Source organism: Mustela erminea, chromosome 16 (assembly GCF_009829155.1).
Source record: "Mustela erminea isolate mMusErm1 chromosome 16, mMusErm1.Pri, whole genome shotgun sequence".
In the NCBI taxonomy this organism is placed as follows: Eukaryota; Metazoa; Chordata; class Mammalia; order Carnivora; family Mustelidae; genus Mustela; species Mustela erminea.
The window spans coordinates 1,099,329-1,124,149 of NC_045629.1; the positions used below are offsets into that span (position 1 = coordinate 1,099,329).

The following is a 24,821-nucleotide window of genomic DNA, read 5'->3' on the forward strand; positions in this document are numbered from 1 at the left end:
TGAATATATACTTCTTCATCAAATCTTAGCATCCAAGAACTACAAGTAATTTGGGGCCAATAAAAACAACTTAACTTATGCCACTTGTTGAAAGCAAAACAAGTCTGAGAAAGAACTACTTAAATTATTATTACTAGTTCCACAGTAAATTATGAGGACACCTGGGGAAGACAAATGGAAAGAGAACAGGAGGCACAAGAAAGGCAAACTTCCAACTGCTGCCAAAGGGCACATAGGAAGGACATGAAATAAGAATCTTATCCTGCAGAATTCTTTAACATTGTTTATTAGTATTTCGAAACTTCCCCACAATTCAAAAAACCCAAGTTATTATGACTTTTTACAAAAGACATTATTTATCCTATGTGCAAAAAGTTATCAAAGTAGCTTTTGACAAGGGCCTTACTTTATTAAATCTGAAAAGAACAACCTACTTCATTATTAGCCCACAATCAAGCACAAATAAATAAAACTCCTTGATGAGAAAGGAGAAATAAAATATAAACCCAAGTTTAAGTTACAGCATAAGTTAAAATCAATGTCGGTATATAATGAGATACGTTTTTTTCTCCCTACCTTAATTTCTAGAGAATAAGGTGTGATCTTCTGGCCAATTTTTTCTAAGAAAATACATAAAAATTTTAAGACTTCTTCTCTACAATCACGAAACTGTAACAAAAGAAATAAACACAGTAAATATGGGCAAGAAGAGTCACTCCAACATAAAGGAGTGTACAAGAAAACGAAAACGAAATCTTCAACTTACTTCATCAATGCTAAGTGACTTCCGAACAAACACAAGCAAACCAAAATCTTTGGAAAAAATTAAGGAAGTCTGTAATGCTGGACAAAAAAAAAAAAAAAAGTTAGAGAGCTACTAAGAAGCACTCCATAAACCCACCCTAAATGGGCTGCACGTTTCTCAATTCAGCCTTTTAAGCAATAAAACACTAACTTAAGGCTTCTGCATTTAAACAAGGAAAACAGGAAACTATAGATGATATTCCACTGGGATGACACAGGCAGAATAATGGCCCCAAAGATCCCAATATCACACCTATAAATACACTAACTTTACATGGAAAAAGGACATTAAGGCTGCAAATGGAATTAAGGTTACTAATCAGTTGATTAAGAAAAAGGGGGGGGACAGGGGTGCCTGGGTGGCTCAGTGGTTTAAAGCTTCTGCCTTCAGCTCAGGTCATGATCCCAGGATCCTAGGATGGAGCCCCGCATCCGCATTGGGCTATCTGCTCAGCGGGGAGCCTGCTTCCTCCTCTCTCTCCGCCTGCCTCAATGCCTCCTTGTGATTTCTGTCTGGCAAATAAATAAATAAAATCTTAAAAAAAAAGAAAGAAAGAAAGAAAAAGGGGGGATTATCCTGGATTATACATGGGTCCAATATAATCACATGGGCCCTTACCAGTGGAGGAGAGAGTAAGAAAAATGGAAAGAGAACAGGAGAGAAGAGAGATTTCAAGCATAGGAGTTACTAGACTCATAGCTGCTGGCTTTGAAGACAGGGGTCATGACTCAAGAAACGTGGGTGGCTCCTACAGGCAGGAACATCAGGAAGGAAAAGGGACTTTAGTCCTATAATTTGCAAAGAACAGAATTCTGCCAACCTGAATGAAAAAGGAAATGGATTCTACATGAGATCCTTTAGAAAGTGAAGTGACCTGCCAGAAGCCTTGGTTGTAGTTTGGTGAGACCCCTGTTGGGCTTCTCACTACAGAATTGCAAGATTATTAAATCTATGTTGTTTTAAACTACTACGCTTGTGGTATTTGTTACTGCAGCAATAGAAAACTAATACATTCCTCTATAATCTTCCACCTGAGAAAACATATACTAAACATTCAGAATAAACTTGGAGCTACTTTATAAACGAGTTAACTAAAGGAACAAAAAAGGAATTCTAACTTAGAAACTCTGAGACTAATGGCGCTTCGGTCGCTCACTCGGTTAAGCATGGGACTCAATTTTGTCCGAGGTCATGATTTTATGGTCTGTGAGATGGAACCAGAACTGGGGCTCCAAGCTCAGCAGGGAATCTACTTGAGATATTCTCTTTCTCTGCCCCTCCCCCTCTCTAAAAACAAAACAAAACAACCTTGAGACCAGAAGGCATTTACATGTTAGTTTTTTTAAAAACTTATTTCCCCATTAGTAATATATCCTTGACAATATATATAGATACTAGACAGCACTAGAAGTTTTCATGCAATGATATATTTTAAAAGTGCTGAAAAGAGGCACTTCTACTACAAAGTAGCGAAAGATTCTCATTCAGGGACTGCTTAAAAAAAGTTAAAAGAACTGCAGGGCTGTAAGTTACATTTCTGCAATGCTTCTCAGAAGTAGGAACAGCAAACGTAAGAGTCGGGAAAAGGTACTGGAGGATTTAGGCGCTTTCTAAAATGGTGAAAGAGAAAATACTTTCCTTTTCCCTCTGCCTCCTTTGCATAGCAATGATTGCCAAATTGCCAAATTTTTTGCCAACATTACTTTTAAAGCATCTTTACTCTGCTAAGAAAACATGTAGCATAACAAACCACTTTTTATACACAACCACGGAAATTCCGACAATCCAGAATCAAACGACTGGACTTTTTCAAAACACTGTTGGATAAACCCGCTCGGAGAGAAAACTCTAGGCTCTTAGGCCCCAGCATAACACGGAAACCCCAAACGCGCACGCGCATTGGTACCCTCCTCGGCGCGTCGGGGACAGTACCCACCCAGCACCGCGGGGCCGGAGCTCAGCACGCACTCCTGTCCCAGGCCCCGGATCAGCTGATAACTGGCCATCGCCGCACTGCAGCGGTCCCCGACAGACAAAGACTCCTGCAGCTGCAGTAGGGAGCCCCGCACGTCTGACGCGGAGTCAGCCATGACGGCCAAACCCAGCACTGCGCGTGAGCACACCCCGTCCGGGTCCCGAAATGCCGTGGGGCTCGGAGGCGGGGTTCGCGGGTTGGGGGCGGGGTTCTCAGGGCAGGGGCGGTGCTCGTAGTGGCGGGAAACTTCGGGGAGACCCTGAAAGGAGGGGTCTTCTCTGTAGGAAAAGCCCTTTAGATGTCAGTTAAGATAGTGGCAGGACAATGAGTGTGTTACATACATACAATACACTGGGCATGCATACATGGAAGCTTAGAAACAGGAATCTAGCAGTTTAACCTCCGGAAATAGATGGGGAGGGTGGTTGATGAATTAGAGTTGACTAAATACCGGAGACAGAAAAAAAAAAAAAGACAATCTAGAGGCTTGCGTCAAAATCTACATAGTTGTTCCTTAATAAAGAGTGAGAAGTGCATGTGTAATGTCTTTAGCAATGAAGATGCTTAAGGGATAAAGAATTTTCTCCTTAGCCAACAACACTGCGTGGTCACCCTGTCTGTGAACTTAATCCGACGGTCCTCCCCAGGTTTCCCGCGAAAACGAGGTCTAGCAAGGGGCCAGACCACCTAAACGGAGGGGGGCACCGAGCAAGGCTAGAGTCTGCTTTCCGTGGGGCGCTGGAGGAGGCCTTTCAGTACCCCCTGTTGGCTCGCAGTGGCGCCTCCCGGAGGCGGAGCCATGCCAGAGCGCTGCTGTGATTGGTGGGGCACCGCCGTGGGCGTTGACGACGGGCAGCTGGCGCGAAACCTTGCTCCACTCTTGCTGTGTAGGAGAGCTATCCACCGGGTGCGTCCGGGTTCCTTGCGGGCGTCGGCAGGGAGCAGATTTCCCGGGTAGGAGCGTGAGGGCCGGGGTGGCGGGATGAGGACCCCAGCGAGGGTATCTGTGCAGTGGGATGGGGGAAGCTGGGGGCGGAGGCGGGTGGAACCTGCCCTTTTCTCGCGCAGGTTTCACCAGCACCATGTCGTCCCCGTCGTCTACCCCGAGCCGCCGCGGCAATCGGCGCGGGCGGGTCACACCTGCGCAGACGCGTAAGTCCCTTCCCGTGAGTCAAGCCCGCCTCATTATCCTCCATCCCCTCTTCTGGCTTTTTCCCGCCACCACAGAGAAACCTGGCCGAGCCTGGTTTCTAGCTCTGAGAGCAGTCTTTAAGGCCCAGGTGGAATAAGATATGCGGACGGCTTTGCCTATTCTTGTGTGTGGTGTGTGTGTGTGTGTGAGAGAGAGAGAGCGAGAGGCAGTAAGTGCTAGGCCCTCGTTTCCTCCTTTTCCAACCTGTTTTCTAATCTTTAAGAGTGTCCGTGCCTATCTGTCTCCGTTTTGTTTGGTTTGTATTTGTTCCCAAGAGACTTGATGGAATTCCCAGAAGACCAAACAGGAGAGTTGATGGCCGTCTTTTCTGTTTTGTATGTCACAAGCTCGAAGTGAAGATGCCAGGTCGTCACCGTATCAGAGACGTAGGGGCGAAGATTCTACCTCTACAGGAGAGTTACAGCCCATGCCGACCTCACCTGGAGCTGACCTGCAGAGCCCTGCCGCGCAGGATACGTTATTTTCCAGCCCTGCTCAGATACATTCCTCAGGTATGATTTTGGCAGGATCTAAGTTCTACTGTGGTTGATATAGGGATGCTTTAGCTGCTCATATTTGCTGGTTTGTTAATGGGTAGTTGATGTAACCCTACACGAGCTAGTATGCTCACCACCAATACGGAGATAGATACATGTTAAGACTTAGTGAACAGAGAAGAAAAAATTTGGTGGGTTTTTACTAGAAGCTTTAATAGCCCTCTTAACTTAAGTGCCGCAGGTTAACTTAACTGCCACAGGTTTCAAGGAATATTTGCTCTTGTTCTTAGATGACTTAAGTCAACATGCTGTAGTTTAGGATTTGATAGGCTATCAGAATTTTATTGTAGATTTTCATATTTTGTTTTTATAGCAATTCCCGTGGACTTTGATGTTAGTTCACCACTGACATATGGCACTCCCAGCTCTCGGGTGGAGGGAACCCCAAGGAGTGGTGCTAGAGGCACACCTGTGAGGCAGAGGCCTGACCTGGGGTCTGCACGGAAGGGCCTGCAGGTGGATTTGCAGTCTGATGTGGTGAGTATACAGTAGGTCTTCTGTTAGCAGCATTTGGGGAACATAAAATGGGTAATTCCCCATTAACTCGTTCTATCATATTTTTCTGTATAGCCAGCAACAGAAGATATAGTGGCAAGTGAGCAGTCTCTGGGACAAAAACTTGTGATTTGGGGAACAGACGTAAATGTGTCAACATGCAAAGAAAATTTTCAGGTAAGCTGTATATTAATACTTTAGGGTTCTGAAAATGCTGGGAGAAAAGATTTATAAACAGTATCTAAGTAGCTATAGCACTTGGGTAGGTTTTTAGGTGGCTTAGAATTGTTGATTTTTTTAAAAAGAAAAAAATACCATTTATATCTGTCTCCAAATAGGAACATTCTCATGATTTTTTGCATTTGAGTAGTTATTCCTAAATGCATCAGACTTACTCTTTTTCTCTCAACATCAAGAGATTCCTTCAACGTTTTATTGACCCTCTGGCTAAAGAAGAAGAAAATATTGGCATAGATATTACTGAACCTCTGTACATGCAACGACTTGGGGAGGTAATCAAATGGTCTTATAAAATCAAATTAATGCATTTTAAGACAATTAGCAGAACATAACTTGTTTGTTTTCTCTTCTAGATTAATGTCATCGGGGAGCCATTTTTAAATGTAAACTGTGAACACATAAAATCATTTGACAAAAATCTATACAGACAGCTCATCTGCTACCCACAGGTAAGATTTTGATTTTGACCTTACCGAATTATAGTAAACATCCAAAACACCTAGAGGGTTTTTGAATAGCAGAATTTCCTGGGTAGCAGAAAGAAAATGCCTCCAGAGCACAAAAACTTAAGAAAATCATACTCTTCTCCTTTAAAATGAACATTTTCTCACACTTTCATATTTCCAAAATTGGGATGTGTAGTATTGTCAGTCACAGGTCATAGTCTAATTGGCAGGTTCTTTCTTAATAGTATTTAAAGTAATGATGAATCTTAAAATTGATAGCTACTTCGGTTGGATGAAGTAAACTATCTTAAGTGAAAAAAAATTTTTTTAAGAGTTATTTATTTTAGAGAAAGTACACACACATGGGAGGTGGCAGGGGGTGGTTGGCAGAGGGAGAGGGATAGATAGTCTTAAGCAGACTCCAGGCTCAGTGCAGGGCCCCAGTTGGGGCTGGTTCTCATGATCCGAGATCATGACCTGAGCTGAAATGCAGAGTCAGACACTCAACGGTGCCACTCAGGCATCCCTTAAGCAAAAATATTTTATAAATAAACACATTACACTTTGTGCTATCCATAGCAGATTATGTTAACCTTGTTGTAATCCTTTTCTTTTTTAATTGTTTTTTGTTTGTTTGTTTGTTTTTGGGAGGGTGGGAGGGGTAGAGGAAGAGGGAGAAAGAGAATCTTTAGCAAGCTCCAGACCCAGTGCAGAACCTGACACAGAGCTCGATCTCACAACCCCAAGATTATGCCCTGAGCCAAAATCAAGAGTCAGGGTGCTTAACCAACTAAGCCACCCAGGTGCCCTATAACCTTTTTCTTTTAAGCTTTAGGTCAAATTTTATTATTGAAGTATCAGCTATATTTATTCTAGTTGAAGGCTTTGGAGGCAAGCAGACTTGGTTTTGTATCTTGATCTTTAGCTGTGTCACCTTGGTCAAGTTCACTAACATAAAAGTATGAGATCAAAAGCTTTTCATTACTAATTAAAAGCCCAAGATATGTCAGTACATTGTGAAGTATTCATATATATGATCACACCTAACCATTATGAAAATATGCAGGGGTGAGAGAGCTCAGTCTCAATGTACCTAAAGTCTTTAAACAATATGTTTGTGATTATATACAAGTGATACTTAAGATTTATGCCGGATGTATTTCTTTTTATACTTCAGTAATATGAAATCCCTTATTTCTGGTATTTAATTCTAAGGTGGTAATATAAACACAGCTTGGCTTCTTTAAATTCATTTTTATAGGAAGTTATCCCAACCTTTGACATGGCTGTCAATGAAATCTTCTTTGACCGTTACCCTGATTCAATTTTGGAACATCAGATTCAAGTAAGACCATTCAATGCATTAAAGACGAAGAATATGAGAAACCTGAATCCAGAAGGTAATATTTTTTAATAGCAGGAAAATACATAAAAATAAAATCTTATTTCATCAAGGAATTTTAAAAGAATTGTATATGTGATAGTGGTGGTAATAGATTATAAATTGACTAAATATATGGCAGATTGATTTACCCTATATGCCTTTGAACCAACCCTGCCTTCTTTTAACTTAACTGAAATTACATAAAAGATGTTGTAACTCTCAGGGCACCTGGGTGGCTCAGGGGATTAAATCCTCTGCCTTCAGCTTAGGTTGTGATCTCAGGATCCTGGGATGTATCAGGCTCTCTCCCTATCAGGGAGCCTGCTTCCCTTCCTCTCTCTCTGCCTGCCTCTCAGCCTACTTGTGATCTCCGTCAAATAAATAAATAAAATCTTTTAAAAAATATATATGTTATAACTCTTGACAGTTCTTTATCTTAAGGTGAACTTGCCCAAATGTAATAGTTTTTCAATTACTATTTTCAAAATCACTGCAGAAAACAAATACAAAATATGATCCCTGCTTTGGAGATTATAGGAATCTGGTTTGTGGGGTACCTGGATGGCTCCATGGGTTGAGCATCCAACTCGATTGTGGCTTAAGTCATGATCTCAAGTCCGCACTCAGCAGGGAGTCTACTTGAGGATTCTCTCCCCCCCTCAAATGATTAAATAAGTCTTGTAAAAAAAAAAAAAATCTAGCTGGAAAAGTAAATAAAAAAAAAAAAAAACATAGGCCAGTAGAGCAGTGCAAGGGATGTCTTAGCTCAAGGAGGGGGGACGAGTTCATGGTGAAAGAGAAATTTTAGTTACAGTAAGGATTTGGAAAGCAGACATGAGGGAATTCACTCTGGGGCTGCACAAAGGTGATGTAGGCAGAAGCAAAGCAGAGCTATATGCAGATAGTAAGTGCTGGCTGAGGCCAGAAGTAAGAGAGGTAGTGTTTGTGTTAGGACTGGAAAGTCTGGGTCCTGAAGAGCTTTGAATTCCAATTTAATACAGATTTTTATTCCAAAGTCAGTAGGGAGCAATTGATACTTTTTCAGAAGAAAGTGAGAAAGATTTTACCACTCTTGAGGATCTCATGGTGAGTCTAGTGTGCCAGGTATAAGGTGTGTTAAAGTTCAGTTCAGAGACTTTTTAATATTAGCTCTAGTATGGAGCAGCAGGGTCCTAAGCTGGACAGTGGCCATAGGAGTGAAAATATAAGACAAACATGGTATTTGCCATGTATGAAGATTAAGATATAAAAACTGCTGAGAATTTATAAACAGTCCTATAGGTGAATGCGCAAAGGACACAAATGTCAGTATAAGAAAATACAACAGCTAACAAAGGAACAAATGTTGGAGTTCACTGTTGATTAAAGGATACATATGTTCTTATGAAATTGGTTCCTTACCCTACTTTGTGATAGGGTATTCAGTGGAGACACTGACGGATGTAGGAAACTGAGAGTGCTGCAGTTCATTTTTCAGGGGCAGAGCATTGGTACATGAAGGGTAAGACTGGAGATTATCATAATTTCAGATGAAGAGGGATTGCCAAATACCCAACTAATTTCAAAAGTTTTAAACTTTTTTTTTTAAGATTTTATTTATTTATTTGACAGCGATCACAAGTAGGCAGAGAGACAGGCAGAGAGAGAGGAGAAAGCAGGCTCCCTGTTGAGCAGAGAGCCTGATGCGGGGCTCGATCCCAGGACCCTGGGATCATGACCTGAGCTGAAGGCAGAGGCTTTAACCCACTGAGCCACCCAGGTGCCCCAACAAAAGTTTTTGTATTGATTTCTGTAACTTACTACAGATGTTACTTTTTATTTTTTATTTTTTTAAGATTTTATTTATTTATTTGACAAAGATCACAAGTAGGCAGACCACGGCAGGCAGAGAGAGAAGGGAGGGAGCAGGCTCCCCGCTCTGAGCAGAGAGCTCGCCCCTGGGATCATGACCTGAGCAGAAGGCAGAGGCTTTAACCCTATGAGCCACCCGGGCACCCCCAAAGGTTACTTTTTAAAGTAGAATAAGGATTGGTGGGGAGAGAGGGAAGGAAGATTTTTAAGTAAGTAGAAGGGAGGACAAGACCAAGTGGGAAAGAGCTTGTGAGGCAGCAATAAGTACTGAAAGGCTGTGGCAATCTGCAAGGCCAGTTGTGGCTAACTACAGACCATGTTTTGTTGACTATGAATAACAGTGTAACTCGTTTGGAACTAACAGTGGGAATGAATTGGGTAAAAGTTTTCTTGTCAGGGATGGTCCAAACTGTAGAGGAACCAGGTGCAAAAGTGAAAAATATTCTGTACCAAGTCTTTCTTATATAAATAGTAATGATTGTCTAAGTTGTATAGTGCTTATTTCTGCTAGGTACTGTTCTTATAAGGCTTGATGATGCAGGCTCTTAATCTTTAACAAGTGTAAGGCAGATGCCATTACTGTCATGTGTAGAAGGGCACAGAGAGGCTAAGGTGTCCCCAGGGTCACACAGGTACTCTGTCCAGATCATCTGGCTCTGGAGCCAATGCATTTCACATACACTGAGCATCAGGACTTCAGCATAATACAGTATGTGAGGAAGAAGGCCATGGGGCAAAGGAGGCAGAAGTGTAAAGCTTCTAATGCAAACCCAGAAGGTGGAGGGGATCAGGAGGTAGATAAGCAGAAAGATGGTGGATGCCTATTGGACAGTGGGCCTTCGGGCAGAAGGCCAGAGGGCCAGCAGAGTTGAGAAGAAGGAAGACAACACAGGAAGGGCATCCCAGGCCAGACCTGAGGATACCCAATGAAACATTCATTCCCTGACCATAGCACCTCCCTGTGACCACAGCCATCCCCAGTAAGATTCTCCTGGGCTCAACGGCACACCTAGACCTGCCCTGGCAGGAATATAGCTCAAGGAAGAGACCACTTCTTTCTGGGCTGCAGGCAGTGGCTGATGGATAAGCTGACCTCTCTCCCCAACTCCTTACAGACATCGACCAGCTCATTGCCATCAGTGGCATGGTAATCAGGACATCCCAGCTGATTCCAGAGATGCAAGAGGCCTTCTTCCAGTGCCAAGTGTGTGCCCACACAGCCCGGGTAGAGATTGACCGTGGCCGCATTGCTGAGCCCTCTGTTTGTGAGCGCTGCCACACCACTCACAGCATGGCACTGATCCACAACCGCTCTGTGTTCTCTGACAAACAGATGGTATGTGCCTTCTTGGGTGCCTTGGGAGGCATCCCCATTGGCATATTGGTGCTTAGGGCTTCAGGTTTGGGATGGGACTTTTCCTTTTTTATTGCCAGTGAGCACCAGGTCATGATTATATACCACGTTCTCATGGCCTAAAATACTTTCTAATAAGAAAAACACATTCTGGGGTGCCTTGGCGGCTCAGTGGGTTAAAGCCTCTGCCTTTGGCTCTGGTCATGATCTCAGGGTCCTGGAATCGAGCCCCATATCAGGTTCTCTGCTCAATAGGGAGCCTGCTTCCCCCCCTCTCTCTGCATGTCTCTCTGCCTGTCTCTCTGCTTACTTGTGATCTATGTCTGTCAAATAAATAAATACCTTTTTTTTTTTTAAGTTTAAATAAGAAAACACATTCTTTCACTATTTTTTTCCTCACTATTCCACTTTTTGACTTAATAAACTTAATGTGAGGGGTATCTGGGTGGCACAGTTTGTTAAGCATCTGCTTTCAGCAAGGTTGAGGGATCAAGCCCCACATCCAGCTCTGTGTTCAGTGTGGAGTCTTTAGGCTTTTTTTCTCCCACTACCTCTATCCCTCACTTCCCTCCTGCTTTCCCCCCACCCCAAAATAAATGTTCCCTTTTTTTTTTTAAGGTTTTATTCATTTGAGAGAGAGAGAGAGAGTACACATGAGCAGAGGGGAGGGCAGAGGGAGAAAGAGAAAGAGAAGCCTCATGTGATTCCATCCCAGGACCCTGGGCTCATGACCTGAGCCGAAGGCAGATGCTTAAACAACTGAGACACCCAGGTGCCCTAAAATCTTTTTAAAAAATTTAATTTGAGATGTTTCTATAGGAAATACTTAAGCTTATTTAAAAAAATTTAGTATGTCAGATAAAAGTATATGAAACATCTAAGATCAGTAAAAATTGGGGTGCCTGGCTGGCTCAGTTGGTACAGCAGGCGACTCTTGATCTCAGAGTTGTAAGTTTGAACTCCACGTTAGGTGTGGAGAATACTTAAAAATAAAATATTTTGAAAATTATATCGGTAAACCTTAGTTAAATTTTGTCATTTTGCAGCTGTTCCCATTGGTACAGAATGAGTTGACAATTTTTCTGAAGTCTTTCTCAAATTTTATTGTAAAGCAAGTTTGGTTTTTGTGTCTTTAATGATTTTTTTTTTTTTAAGATTTTATTCTAGAGAGAGAGAGAGAGTGTGCCCATAGGATGGAGAACAGGGGGAGGGAGAGGGAAAAAGAATGAAGCAACTCCACACTGAGTGCAGAGCCCCACACAGGGCTCAGTCTTACAACTGTGGGATCATGACAAAAGCCAAAACCAAGAGTCAGATGCTTAACTGACTGAGCCACCCAGTCACCCCTTTAATAATGAAAATATTAAGATGAAGTTATCAAAACAACATAGGAGTAAGTGGGAAAAGTAAAAATTGTTTATTTGCTGTGATTGTAATGGTGTTAAAGTAGGCACAGGGACAAGGACTGTTAAGTTTTTTGAATTTTGCTGTAATGTTAAAACAACTTTCTAAAATTTAAATAGAATATGGTCAAAATACTACAAAGCTAATTTCCTTTATGGGGAGTCAATAAGAAAAATACTAGCAAATGTGAAGAAGTGTTGAATGTTTTTACTAACCAAAGAATTGAAAATTAATTATAGATACAAATTTTCATCTAATATTGCTACCAATAATTGGAGCAAATGTACCTCAACTCATGCCAGCATGGTGCTGAGACCTATGATACAAATATGGAAGCGTGCTCCCAGGTCGTTTTTAGTGTAATATTCTTTCTTAGGATGCGTCAGAGACTCCCAAACTGACTTGAAATAAAACTATCCTAGAGTAGTTTCCAAACTCCATGACCCGATAACACCACAACACACCTTCATACCCACAGACCTCACTGTCAGTGTCTCAACCATTTCCTTATGAAACAACCAAGCTCCTCAACCAAGTACAGGTTTGCCTCAGGACCATTGACACTTGTTGTTCTTACCCTATAGAACACACAGCTTCCTCCCTAATATCCTTAAACCTTTGCCTAGAGGTTGCTTGATCTGAGAAAAGCCTTCCCTAACCTTGCCTTGTGAAAAGCATCTCCTCCACCCCCACTGCCCATGCTCCTTACTCTTTTTTCCTTTTATTACGTGTGTCACTGCCAAATGTTATATGCTCACTTGTATGTTTGTGCATTGTTTGTCCTCACTCCACTCCGAGGGAAGACTTCATTCACTGTGGAGTCCCCAGCACCTAGAACCAGGCCAAGTGCTCAGCCAATACTGCTGTGTGAGTAACCAGGCCAAGTGTTTATGAGATGCACACAGTGAATAGGAGAGATGCACCAAAGTACTTAACCAGGAATCTGAAAAGTGTGTACTTCTCCACCTTGGAAATCTATGAGAAGTAATTGCTAAAAACATAATTAGAAATTTAGACAAACGTGTATGCAAAAAAATGTTCACTACATCCTTGAAATGGTGAAAAACAGTCTCACAAATTACGGCTGTCTCCCAAATAGGGGAATTTGTATGTAAACAATAATCCTTACAAATGTATGTTTATGTCACATTAAAGGTTTAAAAAAAAAATGTTGGCTATCTGGACATAAAAACAAAGAATGGTATTTTTTTACGATTATTTCAGAGAGAACATGAACACAACTGAGGGGAGACAGAGGGAGAAGCAGGCTCCCCACCGAGCAGGGATCCTGATGCAGGGCTCTTCCCAGGGCCCTGGATCATGACCTGAGCCAAAGGCAGATACTAAAACCAGTTGAACCATCCAGATGCCCCGAGAATGGTGTTTTAAAAATAAATGTGGTAGGGCGCAGTCGCTTGAGTGTGAGACTCTTGATCTTGGCTCAGGGTGTCAGGTGCTCCTGTGTGCTCAGCTGGGAGTCTGCTTTCTCTCCCTCTCCTTCAGACCTCCCCCATTTGGGTGTACACACATGCACATGTGCACTCTCTCTAAAATAAATAAGTGAAATCTTTTTATAAAATAGAAATGTGGTAACATCAAAAATAGTTATCTGTAAGTGGTACAAAGATGGGCAGTTTTGTCTAAATTGTGCTTGTCATTTCCTGAGTTATCTGTTTCCTCTGTTCTTTCAGATCAAACTCCAAGAGTCTCCTGAAGATATGCCTGCAGGGCAGACGCCTCACACTGTCATCCTTTTTGCTCACAATGATCTTGTTGACAAGGTTCAGCCTGGAGACAGAGTGAATGTTACAGGTTAGAATGTAGATTATATTAATGAGATAAGTATGCCTTGGGGTTTTTTTTATTTGTTTGGGGTTTTTTTATGCTTTTTAGTCAGTCCTTTGGCTTGGTCATGAATTCATTGGCATGAAGCCCGGTCCTGCCTATAATGCTTTATTCACTTTTTACTTAGCAGGGTAGAACCTTTCAATGTGTTGTCTTTGCTGTTGCTTGCTCTTTACTGTTTCAGTGTTCCAGAGCTATAAGTGTATTTTGACCTGATAACACTGGTATCTGGAGAAAACAGCTCAGACAAGGCTAGTATTGGTAAGATTGGAGTTCTACCAGCAGCTTCAGGAAGCAGCACTCACCAACCTGGAATTTTAAATAATTTGCCACTTCCCAAATGTACAGCTAAGGATTAACATTTACTTATTATAGAGAGGAAATGGGTCAGAGTACCTTGCAGAGTTACATTGTGGTTTGTGTTTTTTTTTTTTTTTAAGATTTTATTTATTTGTTTGACAGAGATACAGCCAGAGAGAGAACATAGGCAGAGGGTGTGGGAGAGGGAGAAACAGGCTTCCCACTGAGCAAGGAGCCGGATGTTGAGCTTGATCCCAGGATGCTGGGATCGTGACCTGTTCCGAAGGCAGACACTTAACTGACTGAGCCATCCAGGTGCCTCACATTGTGGTATTTTTATAGGAAGTAGAGATTCAGAGACTTTCAGATCACTGTAGCTGAGGTTATGTGGTAATCTGTGACACAAGGTTTCTCCTTCTCTCCTGGCCAAGAAAGTGCTTATTCTACTCTACCACGTGAATATGCCAGTCTTTCTCTCAATGCTTCAGAGTAGGATAAGCACCTGGTTTCTCAAAGGTGCTGTGAATAGCAGGCACAGTTCACTGAGGTCAAGGTTGGGACTGAATCCAGGGAGTGGCTGCAGCTCTTAATGTAACCCATTAGTTGTGTTCTGTGAGTTAAGACTTCTCATCCTGTGTCTCCACAGTAGGTGTAGCCCAACGGTTGCCTATAACAACCTTAAGTTATAAAAGCACTTGTAGTTCATTAACAATATGAAAAAATGTGTCATTAGTGAAAGTTGTGCAATCCTTGTTCTGCCACCCTATACTGGTCTGAAACCTTTGATAAAGTATTTAATCTATTTTAATATCCTCAACTGCCAAGTAGAATTAATGTGATTATACAGATGAATGTGTTTGGGGAGGGGAGCTGTGGAAAGCACCATATAGATGTAAAATAAATTTTTTTTTTTTTAAGATTTTATTTATTTATTTGACAGAGAGAAATCACAAGTAGATGGAGAGGCAGGCAGTAGATGCTGGCAGAGAGCCCGATGCGGGACTCGATCCCAGGACCCTGAGATCATGACCTGAGCCGAAGGCAGCGGCTTAACCCACTGAGCCACCCAGGCGCCCTAGATGTAAAATAAATATTGAAGTTGTTCTGTGATGAAGAATCATTGCAAGCACCAGTAAAAATAAGTAGACACTTTAAACGGTTATCTGTCCCTAATTCAGCTTACCATAAAGGAGGTTGTGTACTCTCAGAATGCTACATATGAACTGGTTTTTAATGTTTTAAAAAAGAATTACATTGACCTATTAAATAAAAGGATTGGTGATCTATGATGTGTTGCTAAGAAGCCTGTGATAGAGCAGATAGTTGCTCCTCAGAAAGCTGCAAGAAATTGGATTGCCCCAGAGTCCAAGCGTTCTGGATTGAAAGTCAAAAAAAGATAAACATCACAGATGTCAGTTTGGGAAACTTCTTTTTGAAAAACAAATGAGTTGGTATGGTTGAGGGCTGATTATTCATTTATTTCTTCTAATGTTCTTTTTTTTTTTTTTTAACATTTTTTATTTATTTATTTGACAGAGAGAGATCACAAGTAGGCAGAGAGGCAGGCAGAGAGAGGAGAGGAGGAAGCAGGCTCCCTGCCGAGCAGAGAGCCCGATGCGGGACTCGATCCCAGGACCCTGAGATCATGACCTGAGCCACCCAGGCGCCCCTCTTCTAATGTTCTTAAATTGTATTCTTTAGGAAGTGTGCTAGGGCATGCCCATTCACCTAGAAACACTTCTTGTTATTAATAACATGTAGTAATATTTCTTTTACTGTATCTTTACCTCTGACTCTATAGACAGTCTAGTCTGTGAAATAATTTTTGAGTAATCTTTTTAAAGATTTTATTTACTTATTTGAGTAATTTTTAAAAGAGCTTTTTAAGTATTTCCTTTCCAAATTTTTGGTACAGGATTTTAGTACTTTGTTCTAGTCAAATAATTACTAAGCAGATTCTGTACATTCAGCTTAAAAGAAATGAAAAAACTGTTTTAAAATACTGTTTATTGAACACAGCTGTAAGCCAGCATTATGCTGAAAGCAAAGTAATTTCATTTAAATCTCAGAATGATTATATGCAGTATGGTTGTACTCAGGTGCCCAAGATCATAGAGCTAATGGATGGTTATAGATGAACACGTTTTTAGGTCTGCTTTTTAAAAAAACCTGTGTTTTGGGACACCTGGGTGGCTCAGTTGGTTAAACGGCTGCCTTCGGCTCAGGTCATGATCCCAGTGTCCTGGGATCGAGTCCCACATCGGGCTCCTTGCTCGGCGGGGAGCCTGCTTCTCCCTCTGCCTCTGCCTGCCATTCTGTCTGCCTGTGCTCGGTGTCTCTCCCTCCCTCTCTGATAAAAATAAAAAAAAAAAAAAAAAAAAAAAAAAATCTTTAAAATAAATAAATAAATAAATAAATAAAATTAAAAAATAAAAATTAAAAAACCTGTGTTTTTTCCAACTTGCCTTGCCATTTTCACCAGGGAGCTTTGCAGTATAGGCGAGTCCTTGACTCTAGGAAGGTCATGAAGGCAGTATTCTCAAAACTCACCTCCACTGCCAGCCCTCAGGTCTCTTAGGTGCTGCCTGCTGTCTGCTAGTTTATGTGCCATTTAGGGGAAGGTAAAAGCATATCTTGATTGTGCCCTCAGGTATCTATCGAGCTGTTCCTATCCGAGTCAATTCAAGAGTAAGTAATGTGAAGTCTGTCTACAAAACCCACATTGATGTCATTCACTATCGGAAAACTGATGCAAAACGCCTGCATGGCTTTGATGAAGAAGCAGAGCAGAAACTTTTTTCAGAGAAACGGGTGGAATTGCTCAAGGAACTTTCTAGAAAGCCAGACATTTATGAGAGACTTGCTTCAGCCTTGGCTCCAAGTATTTATGAACATGAAGATATAAAGAAGGTAACAGTGGACTTTTAACTTTGATCAGGATTTATAGTTCTTTGAGATCAAAAGGCACGAATATGTGCCCCTTCTATCACTACCACCCCCACCCCATCCCTAAAGGATAAGAACTGTTGGGTGTTCCCCAGAGCAAGGTGCTTACCATCTGACTTGGTTATTGGTTGAAAAGAATTGGTCATTGTCCATTTCCTCATATCTACATTGAAATTAAATGTTTCTAAAGAATAACAAAAGCTAGATGGGATCAGAATAGAGATTTACATAGCCACCATTCTGGCACACTGGTATGTGAGTCTATGTAAATTGGTTAGTTCATTTAAAGCACTTTCCTCTTTATACATTGCCTTAATTTAATTATAATTTTTTATTCACAGGATAAGAAAATACCTCTAACATTTAAACTAGATCTCAATTACTCTGTAGTAAGTGAATGTTTAAACATTTTTGTTTAGGGAATCTTGCTTCAGCTCTTTGGTGGAACAAGAAAGGATTTTAGTCACACAGGAAGAGGCAAATTTCGTGCTGAGATCAACATCCTGTTGTGTGGTGATCCTGGGACCAGCAAGTCCCAGCTGCTGCAGTATGTGTACAATCTAGTCCCCAGGGGCCAGTACACATCTGGGAAAGGCTCCAGTGCAGTAGGCCTCACTGCATACGTGATGAAAGACCCTGAGACGAGGCAGCTTGTCTTGCAGACTGGTGCTCTTGTTCTGAGTGACAATGGTATCTGCTGTATTGATGAATTTGACAAGATGAATGAAAGTACAAGATCAGTACTTCATGAAGTCATGGAACAGCAGACTCTTTCAATTGCAAAGGTGAGAGGCCCGTTCTCCATGTGTCAACATGGGTACACTTAGAAATCTAGCACCCATATTCACCTTGGTTCTAACTTTGGGAAACTCATGACTACTTTTCCTATTAGGTTTCAGCTAAATATCTTTGAGTATTTCCTCTTTCATCTTTTTTGCTATAGTAACCCACTAATATGTGGTATTCCTAGAACTTGAGTTTGTCCTAAATGTTATGCAGGGGTTTAGTTTCTGAGAAGAATGTAGTTACAGCATACATTTGTCTAGAATATGATTGTTGGCATGAATCTGAGGATGGCATTGTCCCAGATAAATCTGTTGGTATCATCACACACACAAGGTGATGTGTGTGACTCTTGGTGACGGTGGATCTACGGCAAAGTGCACTCCAGGTGAAGATAGCTCACGTGGTTCCTGCCAGCATCAGGGTGAAGTTTCTAACTGCACTGTTTTCTCTGGTAGGCTGGGATTATTTGTCAGCTCAATGCTCGCACCTCTATCCTGGCAGCAGCAAATCCTATTGAGTCTCAATGGAATCCTAAAAAAACGACCATTGAAAATATCCAGCTACCTCACACTTTATTATCGAGGTATGAGAACATAAAGAAGATGCTTACTTTGCTCATTTGTAGAATTTTCAGGGTGAGATAAAGGGAAATAATAAAATTCAACCACTACTAGCATCATAAGCTCTTCACTCTAAAGCAAAATTTTCTAATAGGGGTGGTCGGGTTTTCATGGCAAGGACTGTGTTTCTCTACTCAGCCATCAGGTAGCACCTTAACATTTATTCATTCTTTGAAGCTGTTAGGACATTTCACCTTGACATCCTTTTCAGAAGCCCATCACTTGCTGCTCATCTCTGCCTTAAAGTCGCTAAAGAATATCATCAAGTACAGAGAAAAGCTTCACATGACAGATAAAGTTCTGAAAAATTAAATTTGTTAAAGTAGAATTATAATCCAGTTTTTCTCAATGCCACTACTACAAATACTGATTTCATTAATGGGATGTAATAGTATTTCATAAATAGTATTTTACCTTATTATAGTAGTTATTTATAGTATTTCATAAATGGATTTTAGATTTTATGTATTTTTTTTAAGATTTTATTTATTTATTTAACAGGCAGAGATCCTAAGTAGGCAGAGAGGCGGGCAGAGAGAGAGGAAGGGAAGCAGGCTCCCTGCTGAGCAGAGAGCCCAATGCGGGGCTCCATCCCAGGACCCTGGGATCTGACCTGAGCTGAAGGCAGAGGCTTTAACCCACTGAGCCACCCAGGCGCTTCAGATTTTAGATTTTAATTATTCAACTTTGTTCCAGAGTTCTGTTCTGTTTTTTGTTTTTTTTCCCAAAACAGTTGAATGCTTTTTCCTTTAAATCTTACAATCTTCAAAATTATCTTTTTTTTTTTTAAGAGAGACCGCAAAGAGGGAACACGAGCAAGGGGAGCAGGAGAAGGAAAAGCAGGCTTCCCACAGAACAGGGAGACTGATGGGGGGCTCGATCCCAGGACCCGAGGATCATGACCTAAGCCAAAGGCAGATGCCTGATGACTGAGCCAGCCAGGCACCCCTGGAGAGCAGACTCTTAATTCTCCCTTGGCAGCTCTGACTACACATACATTCACTGATCATGCCTAGGTGGCTCAGAAGCAAATTTTTTTTTTAAGATTTATTTATTTTGAGAGAGAGTGTACGGGGGAGGGGGGCAGGGGGGTAGCAGAGAGAGAGAGGGAGAATCTCCAGCTGGCTTCCCACTGAGCACAGACCTGATGCAGTGCTCAATCTCAGGACCCATGAGATCATGACCTGCGCCGAAACCAAGAGTCAGAGGCTTAACCAACTGAGCCACCCAGGAGCCACAGGAGCAATTTTTAAGTTACATATGTGGGTATATTGGTGTCCCAAGCAGGAAAACAATGTTTTTACAATATTTTTTCAGGTTTGATTTGATATTCCTCATGCTGGATCCTCAGGACGAAGCCTATGATAGGCGTCTGGCCCACCACCTTGTCGCTTTATACTACCAGAGTGAGGAGCAAGTGGAAGAGGAGTTCATGGACATGGCAGTGCTAAAGGACTACATTGCTTATGCCCACAGCATGGTCATGCCTCGTCTGAGCCAAGAAGCCAGCCAGGCTCTCATTGAGGTAACACACGTCCATGTTTAAATCCTGAGAAATGTTTTTATTGAGCCTGTAGCCAATAACGTTAATGTCACTAGCTGACTATCTCCATTAAAAAGTAGTTTTGTTAATAACGTATTATTTTGTATAACTACTTTTTTCTCCTATGTTGCAAAATTGACTTTTCTAAAGGTAGAAAAGGGAAAAGATTCTTTTATATATGTCGTACAAGCTTTTTATAATTAAATGTTTGTAAACACAATAAGTTTAAGCTCAGAATACATGAGTCGAAGTAGAAGTTATGCTACTTAGTAACTTTGTAACTCTGAAGAAGTCATGTAATTTCTCTGAGCTTCCATTTGCTTGTTTCTAAAAAGTAAAAGGAATTTTGAGTACCTGATGTTCACTTTTCTGTAGCCTTTCCCTTGGACAGCAGTGCATAATGACACATTCAGTTATTCAAACGCTATATTAAAAAGGTTCCTGGTGCTTAGTGGGCTTTACATCCTAACTAAGCCCCTGAAAATACTCAAAGAAAGTTATAGGTGATGTATAATTTTCCATTTGTATCATATACTTGAGGGTTGCTCAACAAAAAATGATGTTCACGGAGGACATTGGGAGTTGGAGAGGAGAAGTGAGTTGGGGGATGTCAGAGGAGGAGACAAACCATGAGAGACTGTGGACTCTGAAAACAAACTGAAGGTTTTGGAGGGGTGGTGGGAGGGGGTTGGGTGAGCCTGGTGTGGATATTAAAGAAGGCATGTATTGCATAGAGCGCATTGGGTGTGGTGCATAAACAATGAATCTTGGAACAAAATAAAACTAAATTAAAAGTGATGTTATATATGTGAGTTTACTACAACTCAGATTTGTAACATTATTTCAGTAATCTTTGCATGCCTCAGTCATTAAATAAACCCTCAGCATAGATGTAAACCAGAGTTGGGGCCTGAGCACCTTTTTCAGACAGGCACCCTGATTGGTCCTCTGCTGTAATTGTGACCTGCCCTTTACCCCAACACACCATGTCCCCTGAATGCCAGCCTCACACACCTCATAGCCCACCCCGATTCTTCACTCTTCATAGCCACATCAGATACCACCTTCTTGATGAGCTTTAAGGCCCAGGGCTAGATCTGACTTCTGATTCCCCTCAGTACTGCACCTGGCCGCCGTTAGTTTATTTAACAGAATCCTAACTGTTCAAAGTTCAGCCACAGAACTAAAGTATTGTTACAAGGAGTTTTGGTTTTAGTTTTGTTTTGTTTTTTTTTTCCTGCCTACACTAGGCTTATGTAGACATGAGGAAGATTGGTAGCAGCCGAGGAATGGTTTCTGCGTACCCTCGACAGCTGGAATCATTAATTCGATTAGCAGAAGCCCACGCTAAAGTACGATTCTCAAGTAAAGTTGAAGGAGTTGATGTTGAAGAAGCAAAACGCCTCCATCGGGAAGCTCTAAAGCAGTCTGCCACTGACCCCCGGACTGGCATTGTGGACATATCTATTCTAACTACAGGTCTGTTTGCATTGAACATAAGAGCACATGAAATTTATACACACACACACACACACACACACACACACGCATGCACGCACATATGCACACACACACAACATGTAAGTAATTTGTGTTTCATAGTTGAGCTAACAATTAAGTTATTTGAAATGACGGACTTTTTAACCTTTTTCAGATCAGGGCCTCTTTGAGAATCCTGTTAAAAGCTGAGAAAAATATGCTTAGACACATGCATGCACATACACAGTGTTGTATCTAACTAATTTCACAGAGCTTTTCTGCTGTCTAGGTACCTCTGTTAGTCCACTTTAAATAATTCATTTCTTAATGAGCACTGACTGCTTGCTATATAGATTACATGGATTGTGTTTCAGTGGAAACTAGCAGTTACTGGCTTATAGAAAATTGGAAACAGAGAATTCAGAACTCAAAATTTTGAATATATTTTAGCATTCAGCCACTGTCCCCTAATCTTTTTCGTGGCAACACTACTAAAGAAATATTAATGGAAATTTGAAATACTTCACTTCCCTGTAGCAGAAATATTTTCATTAATTTCTTTCTTTCTTTTTTTCATTTAAATCAGGAATGAGTGCCACCTCTCGTAAACGGAAAGAAGAGTTAGCTGAAGCATTGAAAAAACTTATTTTATCTAAGGGCAAAACACCAGCTCTAAAATATCAGCAACTCTTTGAAGATATCCGGGGACAGTCTGACATAGTAAGTGTTTATAAGAGTTTTTTGCTTAACAGAGATTTTCTTTTTTACCTTAGTACTTCTATTAAGGTTTTTGTGGGTTTTTTTTAAATTTTTTTATAAACATACAATGTATTTTTATCCCCAGGGGTACATGTCTGTGAATCGCCATTTTTAAGGTTTTTTAAAATCTTTTTCTTTCATTTAAGTATTAAATATAGGTCTGGGGGCACCTGGGTGGCTCAGTGGGTTAAGCCGCTGCCTTCGGCTCAGGTCATGATCTCAGGGTCCTGGGATCGAGTCCCACATCGGGCTCTCTGCTCAGCAGGGAGCCTGCTTCCCTCTCTCTCTGCCTGCCTCTCTGCCTACTTGTGATCTCTCTCTGTCAAATAAATAAATAAAATCTTTAAAAAAAAATAAATAAATAAATAAATAAATATAGGTCTGGATTAAAAAAAGGTAAAGTCCCCCACAAATTCATCATCAAGAAATAACCACAAAATTTTGTTCTATTAATAGTTTTTGTGTATATGTACACATGTGGTCTTTCTGAAATATGAACATAGTTAGAGTTACACTGTTTTAGAACTTGCTTTTTCTTTGTTTTTTAATTTAAAATATGCTGTCAACATCATCTGTGTTGTGAATAGGCTGAATAACATTATTTATAATGATTGGGTAAGATCCCTTTGAGTGCCTATCCCATCATTTACTAAACCGATTGCTGAACATTTAGGATGTTTGCAGTTTTTTCCCATGATAAATAGTGTTAACCCTGCATATTAGCCATGCATCATAAGGTAATGATGAAATGATCAGGTTCCCTTTTGTAAATAAAGTTGGGTTACCCAGTGAAAAGAACTCCAGGGTCCAAGTCAGCCATTTGCCTGCTTTCATTTGCATATTTTCTACAGCTGGATTAGCACTACAGGGGCAGAGTTGAATATTTCTACAGACCATAAGGGTAGATAGCAAGCCTGTCTATTTGTCTTCAGGCCCTCTGCATGAAATGGTTACCCTCCTGGTTAGAACCTAAGGCGTGTATACAGCTACCAAAAAGGAAAGAGACTGGTAGCTCTTTACATTGAAATCAGTGTATCTAACAGGTAAGGGAGTACTTAATGTGTAAAATAATTGTTTTCATCTCTTCCCCAAAGGCTATTACCAAAGATATGTTTGAAGAAGCCCTGCGTGCCTTGGCTGATGATGACTTCTTAACAGTAACTGGCAAAACTGTCCGCTTGCTCTGAAGCTCTAAGGTGTTGTACTTGTGTGCCTATGTGTGCAGCATAGAGGCCAATGAGCTGCCACTGTTGCTGTCCGTGGAAATAGATTCTTAAAGTCATTATTTGGCTCCATAAAAATCTTCTAACCTGGGTTCAGTGAAGTGGGTGTTTTCGCTTATTTAACATCCTTAGTGAAAATACTGTGCCAATTTACAGTTGAGGTTATTTTTTTTAAGTGCCATTATTTTAGCACCAGGGTTTTTAATGTGTATTTCCATATATATGTATGTATGTATATGTTAGGATGTCAGTCTTTTTTGGAGATGGCAGTCTGAGTCACGGGTCATGGTTTTGTGCTGAACTTTCTAAAGGCAATCATCCATATGCTTGAAGTTTTTGTAATATGAGATAAAACTTAGCCAGGGCTTATCATTCAGTATGAGGTAATGAAGGACCAGAGCTTTCTCCCTCTTAAAACTCTCAAGTGTAATTCCTTCTAGAGGCTTATTCTCATGGCTCCCATAAGATTAAAAAAATGGGTGGTTGTAAATGATTAAGGTTTAGGTTAACTTCTACTTTATCCTAATATGTAAACTTTTTCCTAAATAAATGATTGATTAAGTAATACTTGGTTATCTGGTTTTATTTTTCATTAAGAAAAATAACTTTAATAAGTGTTATACTCATGGAAATTCATGATGGTAATAAGTACTTTAGAATGCACAAAAGAAATTCACTATAATATAGGTTCCAATTTACTTTTATCCTAGCAGGCATTATCCTTTTTTGTTCTGTTCTGTTCTGTTTAAGATGTTATTTATTTATCAGAGAAAGCAAAGCAGGGGGAGTGGCAGGCAGAGGGAGAAGTAAGCTTCCTGCTGAGCAAGGAGCCCAATGCAGGACTGATCCAGTCCCAGGACCATGTGATTATGACCTGAGCCAAAGGTGGACATTTAACCAACTGAGCCACCCAGGTGCCCCATAGCAGGCTTTATTCTTATAAAACCACTATAGGCTAGAATTTTATACAGAACTAGGATTATAATAAATAATCCCTGAAACACTGAGGGTAATTGTATGCTAGCCCTTTTTTTTTAATAATTTAGGATCAACATTCAATAATCCAGTATCCATAGGAAATGATAGAACTAAGGTTAAATAGCATTAAAATGTTAACATTGGAATTATATTTAGAGGCTTTTTTTTTTTTTAAGATCTTATTTTAGAGCATATGTGATCAAGGGGGAAGGGTAGAGGGAGAGGTAGAGAATCTCAAGCAGACTCCACACTCAACACAGAACCTATTACAGGGCTCAATCCCATGACCCCAAGATCATGATCCGAGCTGAAACCAAGAGTTGGACACTTAACTCATTGAGCCATCCAGGTGCCCTTAGAGCCAAATTTTCATCAGACCCTTTTTTTTTGGTCAGTCATCATTCTTAACTATGCTGTTCTTGGCAGGTTTGCAAAATGCCTTGTATTTTGAAGGAGGCAGTAATTGGTTGGGATTTCACCAAAGGATCCAGGCCAACTGCTTATCAAGTGACTTTACTAGTGAACTTTACTCAGTGAACTCACTGTGTTGGACACCATTTTATATGTAATTGTCAGCCACTCTGTAGGTTCAGTCTTTCCCTTTTATAGATGAAGGAAGCAAGAAGTCTCATCTTTTGC

At 40.8% G+C, this 24,821-nt stretch overlaps 2 protein-coding genes across 9 annotated transcripts in view; one reads left to right on the forward strand and one right to left on the reverse strand.

The window, feature by feature from the left end:
- Positions 1-2,963, reverse strand: part of PRKDC (protein kinase, DNA-activated, catalytic subunit) — a 243,636-nt gene extending 240,673 nt beyond the window's left edge. For 6 of the 7 annotated variants that reach the window (XM_032316858.1, XM_032316859.1, XM_032316857.1 and 3 more), the window contains exons 1-3: positions 2,742-2,963; positions 767-843; positions 577-669 (exon numbers count right to left, since the gene is read on the reverse strand). In XM_032316858.1, coding sequence (XP_032172749.1) covers positions 577-669; positions 767-843; positions 2,742-2,895 — 324 coding nt within the window. In that variant the 5' untranslated portion in view covers positions 2,896-2,963. Of the gene's footprint in view, positions 1-576; positions 670-766; positions 844-2,741 lie in introns of those variants that run through there. The other variant, XM_032316860.1, reaches the window with a different exon arrangement.
- A 624-nt stretch (positions 2,964-3,587) lies between these two features.
- On the forward strand, positions 3,588-23,769 carry MCM4 (minichromosome maintenance complex component 4). Of its 2 annotated transcripts, none has more exons than XM_032316866.1 (17): positions 3,588-3,734; positions 3,849-3,932; positions 4,320-4,484; positions 4,843-5,006; positions 5,100-5,201; positions 5,441-5,536; positions 5,618-5,713; positions 6,972-7,110; positions 10,061-10,281; positions 13,395-13,515; positions 16,499-16,758; positions 17,214-17,579; positions 18,036-18,163; positions 19,518-19,725; positions 20,994-21,222; positions 21,809-21,942; positions 23,076-23,769. In XM_032316866.1, the coding sequence occupies exons 2-17, from the start codon at positions 3,863-3,865 to the stop codon at positions 23,166-23,168; spliced, it is 2,592 nt and encodes an 863-aa protein (XP_032172757.1). In that variant the 5' UTR covers positions 3,588-3,734; positions 3,849-3,862; the 3' UTR covers positions 23,169-23,769. The 2 variants fall into 2 exon arrangements, with proteins under 2 accessions (XP_032172757.1, XP_032172756.1); XM_032316865.1 differs by having other exon boundaries at positions 3,606-3,687.
- Positions 23,770-24,821: the final 1,052 nt, after the last annotated feature.

Excerpts from the sequence above, each read along its gene's own strand:
- MCM4 (XM_032316866.1), top strand. The coding sequence starts at position 3,863 with ATGTCGTCCCCGTCGTCTACCCCGAGCCGCCGCGGCAATCGGCGCGGG. Across the intron at positions 4,485-4,842 it reads TGCTCAGATACATTCCTCAG|CAATTCCCGTGGACTTTGAT; the intron begins GTATGATTTTGG and ends TTGTTTTTATAG. Across the intron at positions 21,223-21,808 it reads CATATCTATTCTAACTACAG|GAATGAGTGCCACCTCTCGT; the intron begins GTCTGTTTGCAT and ends CATTTAAATCAG.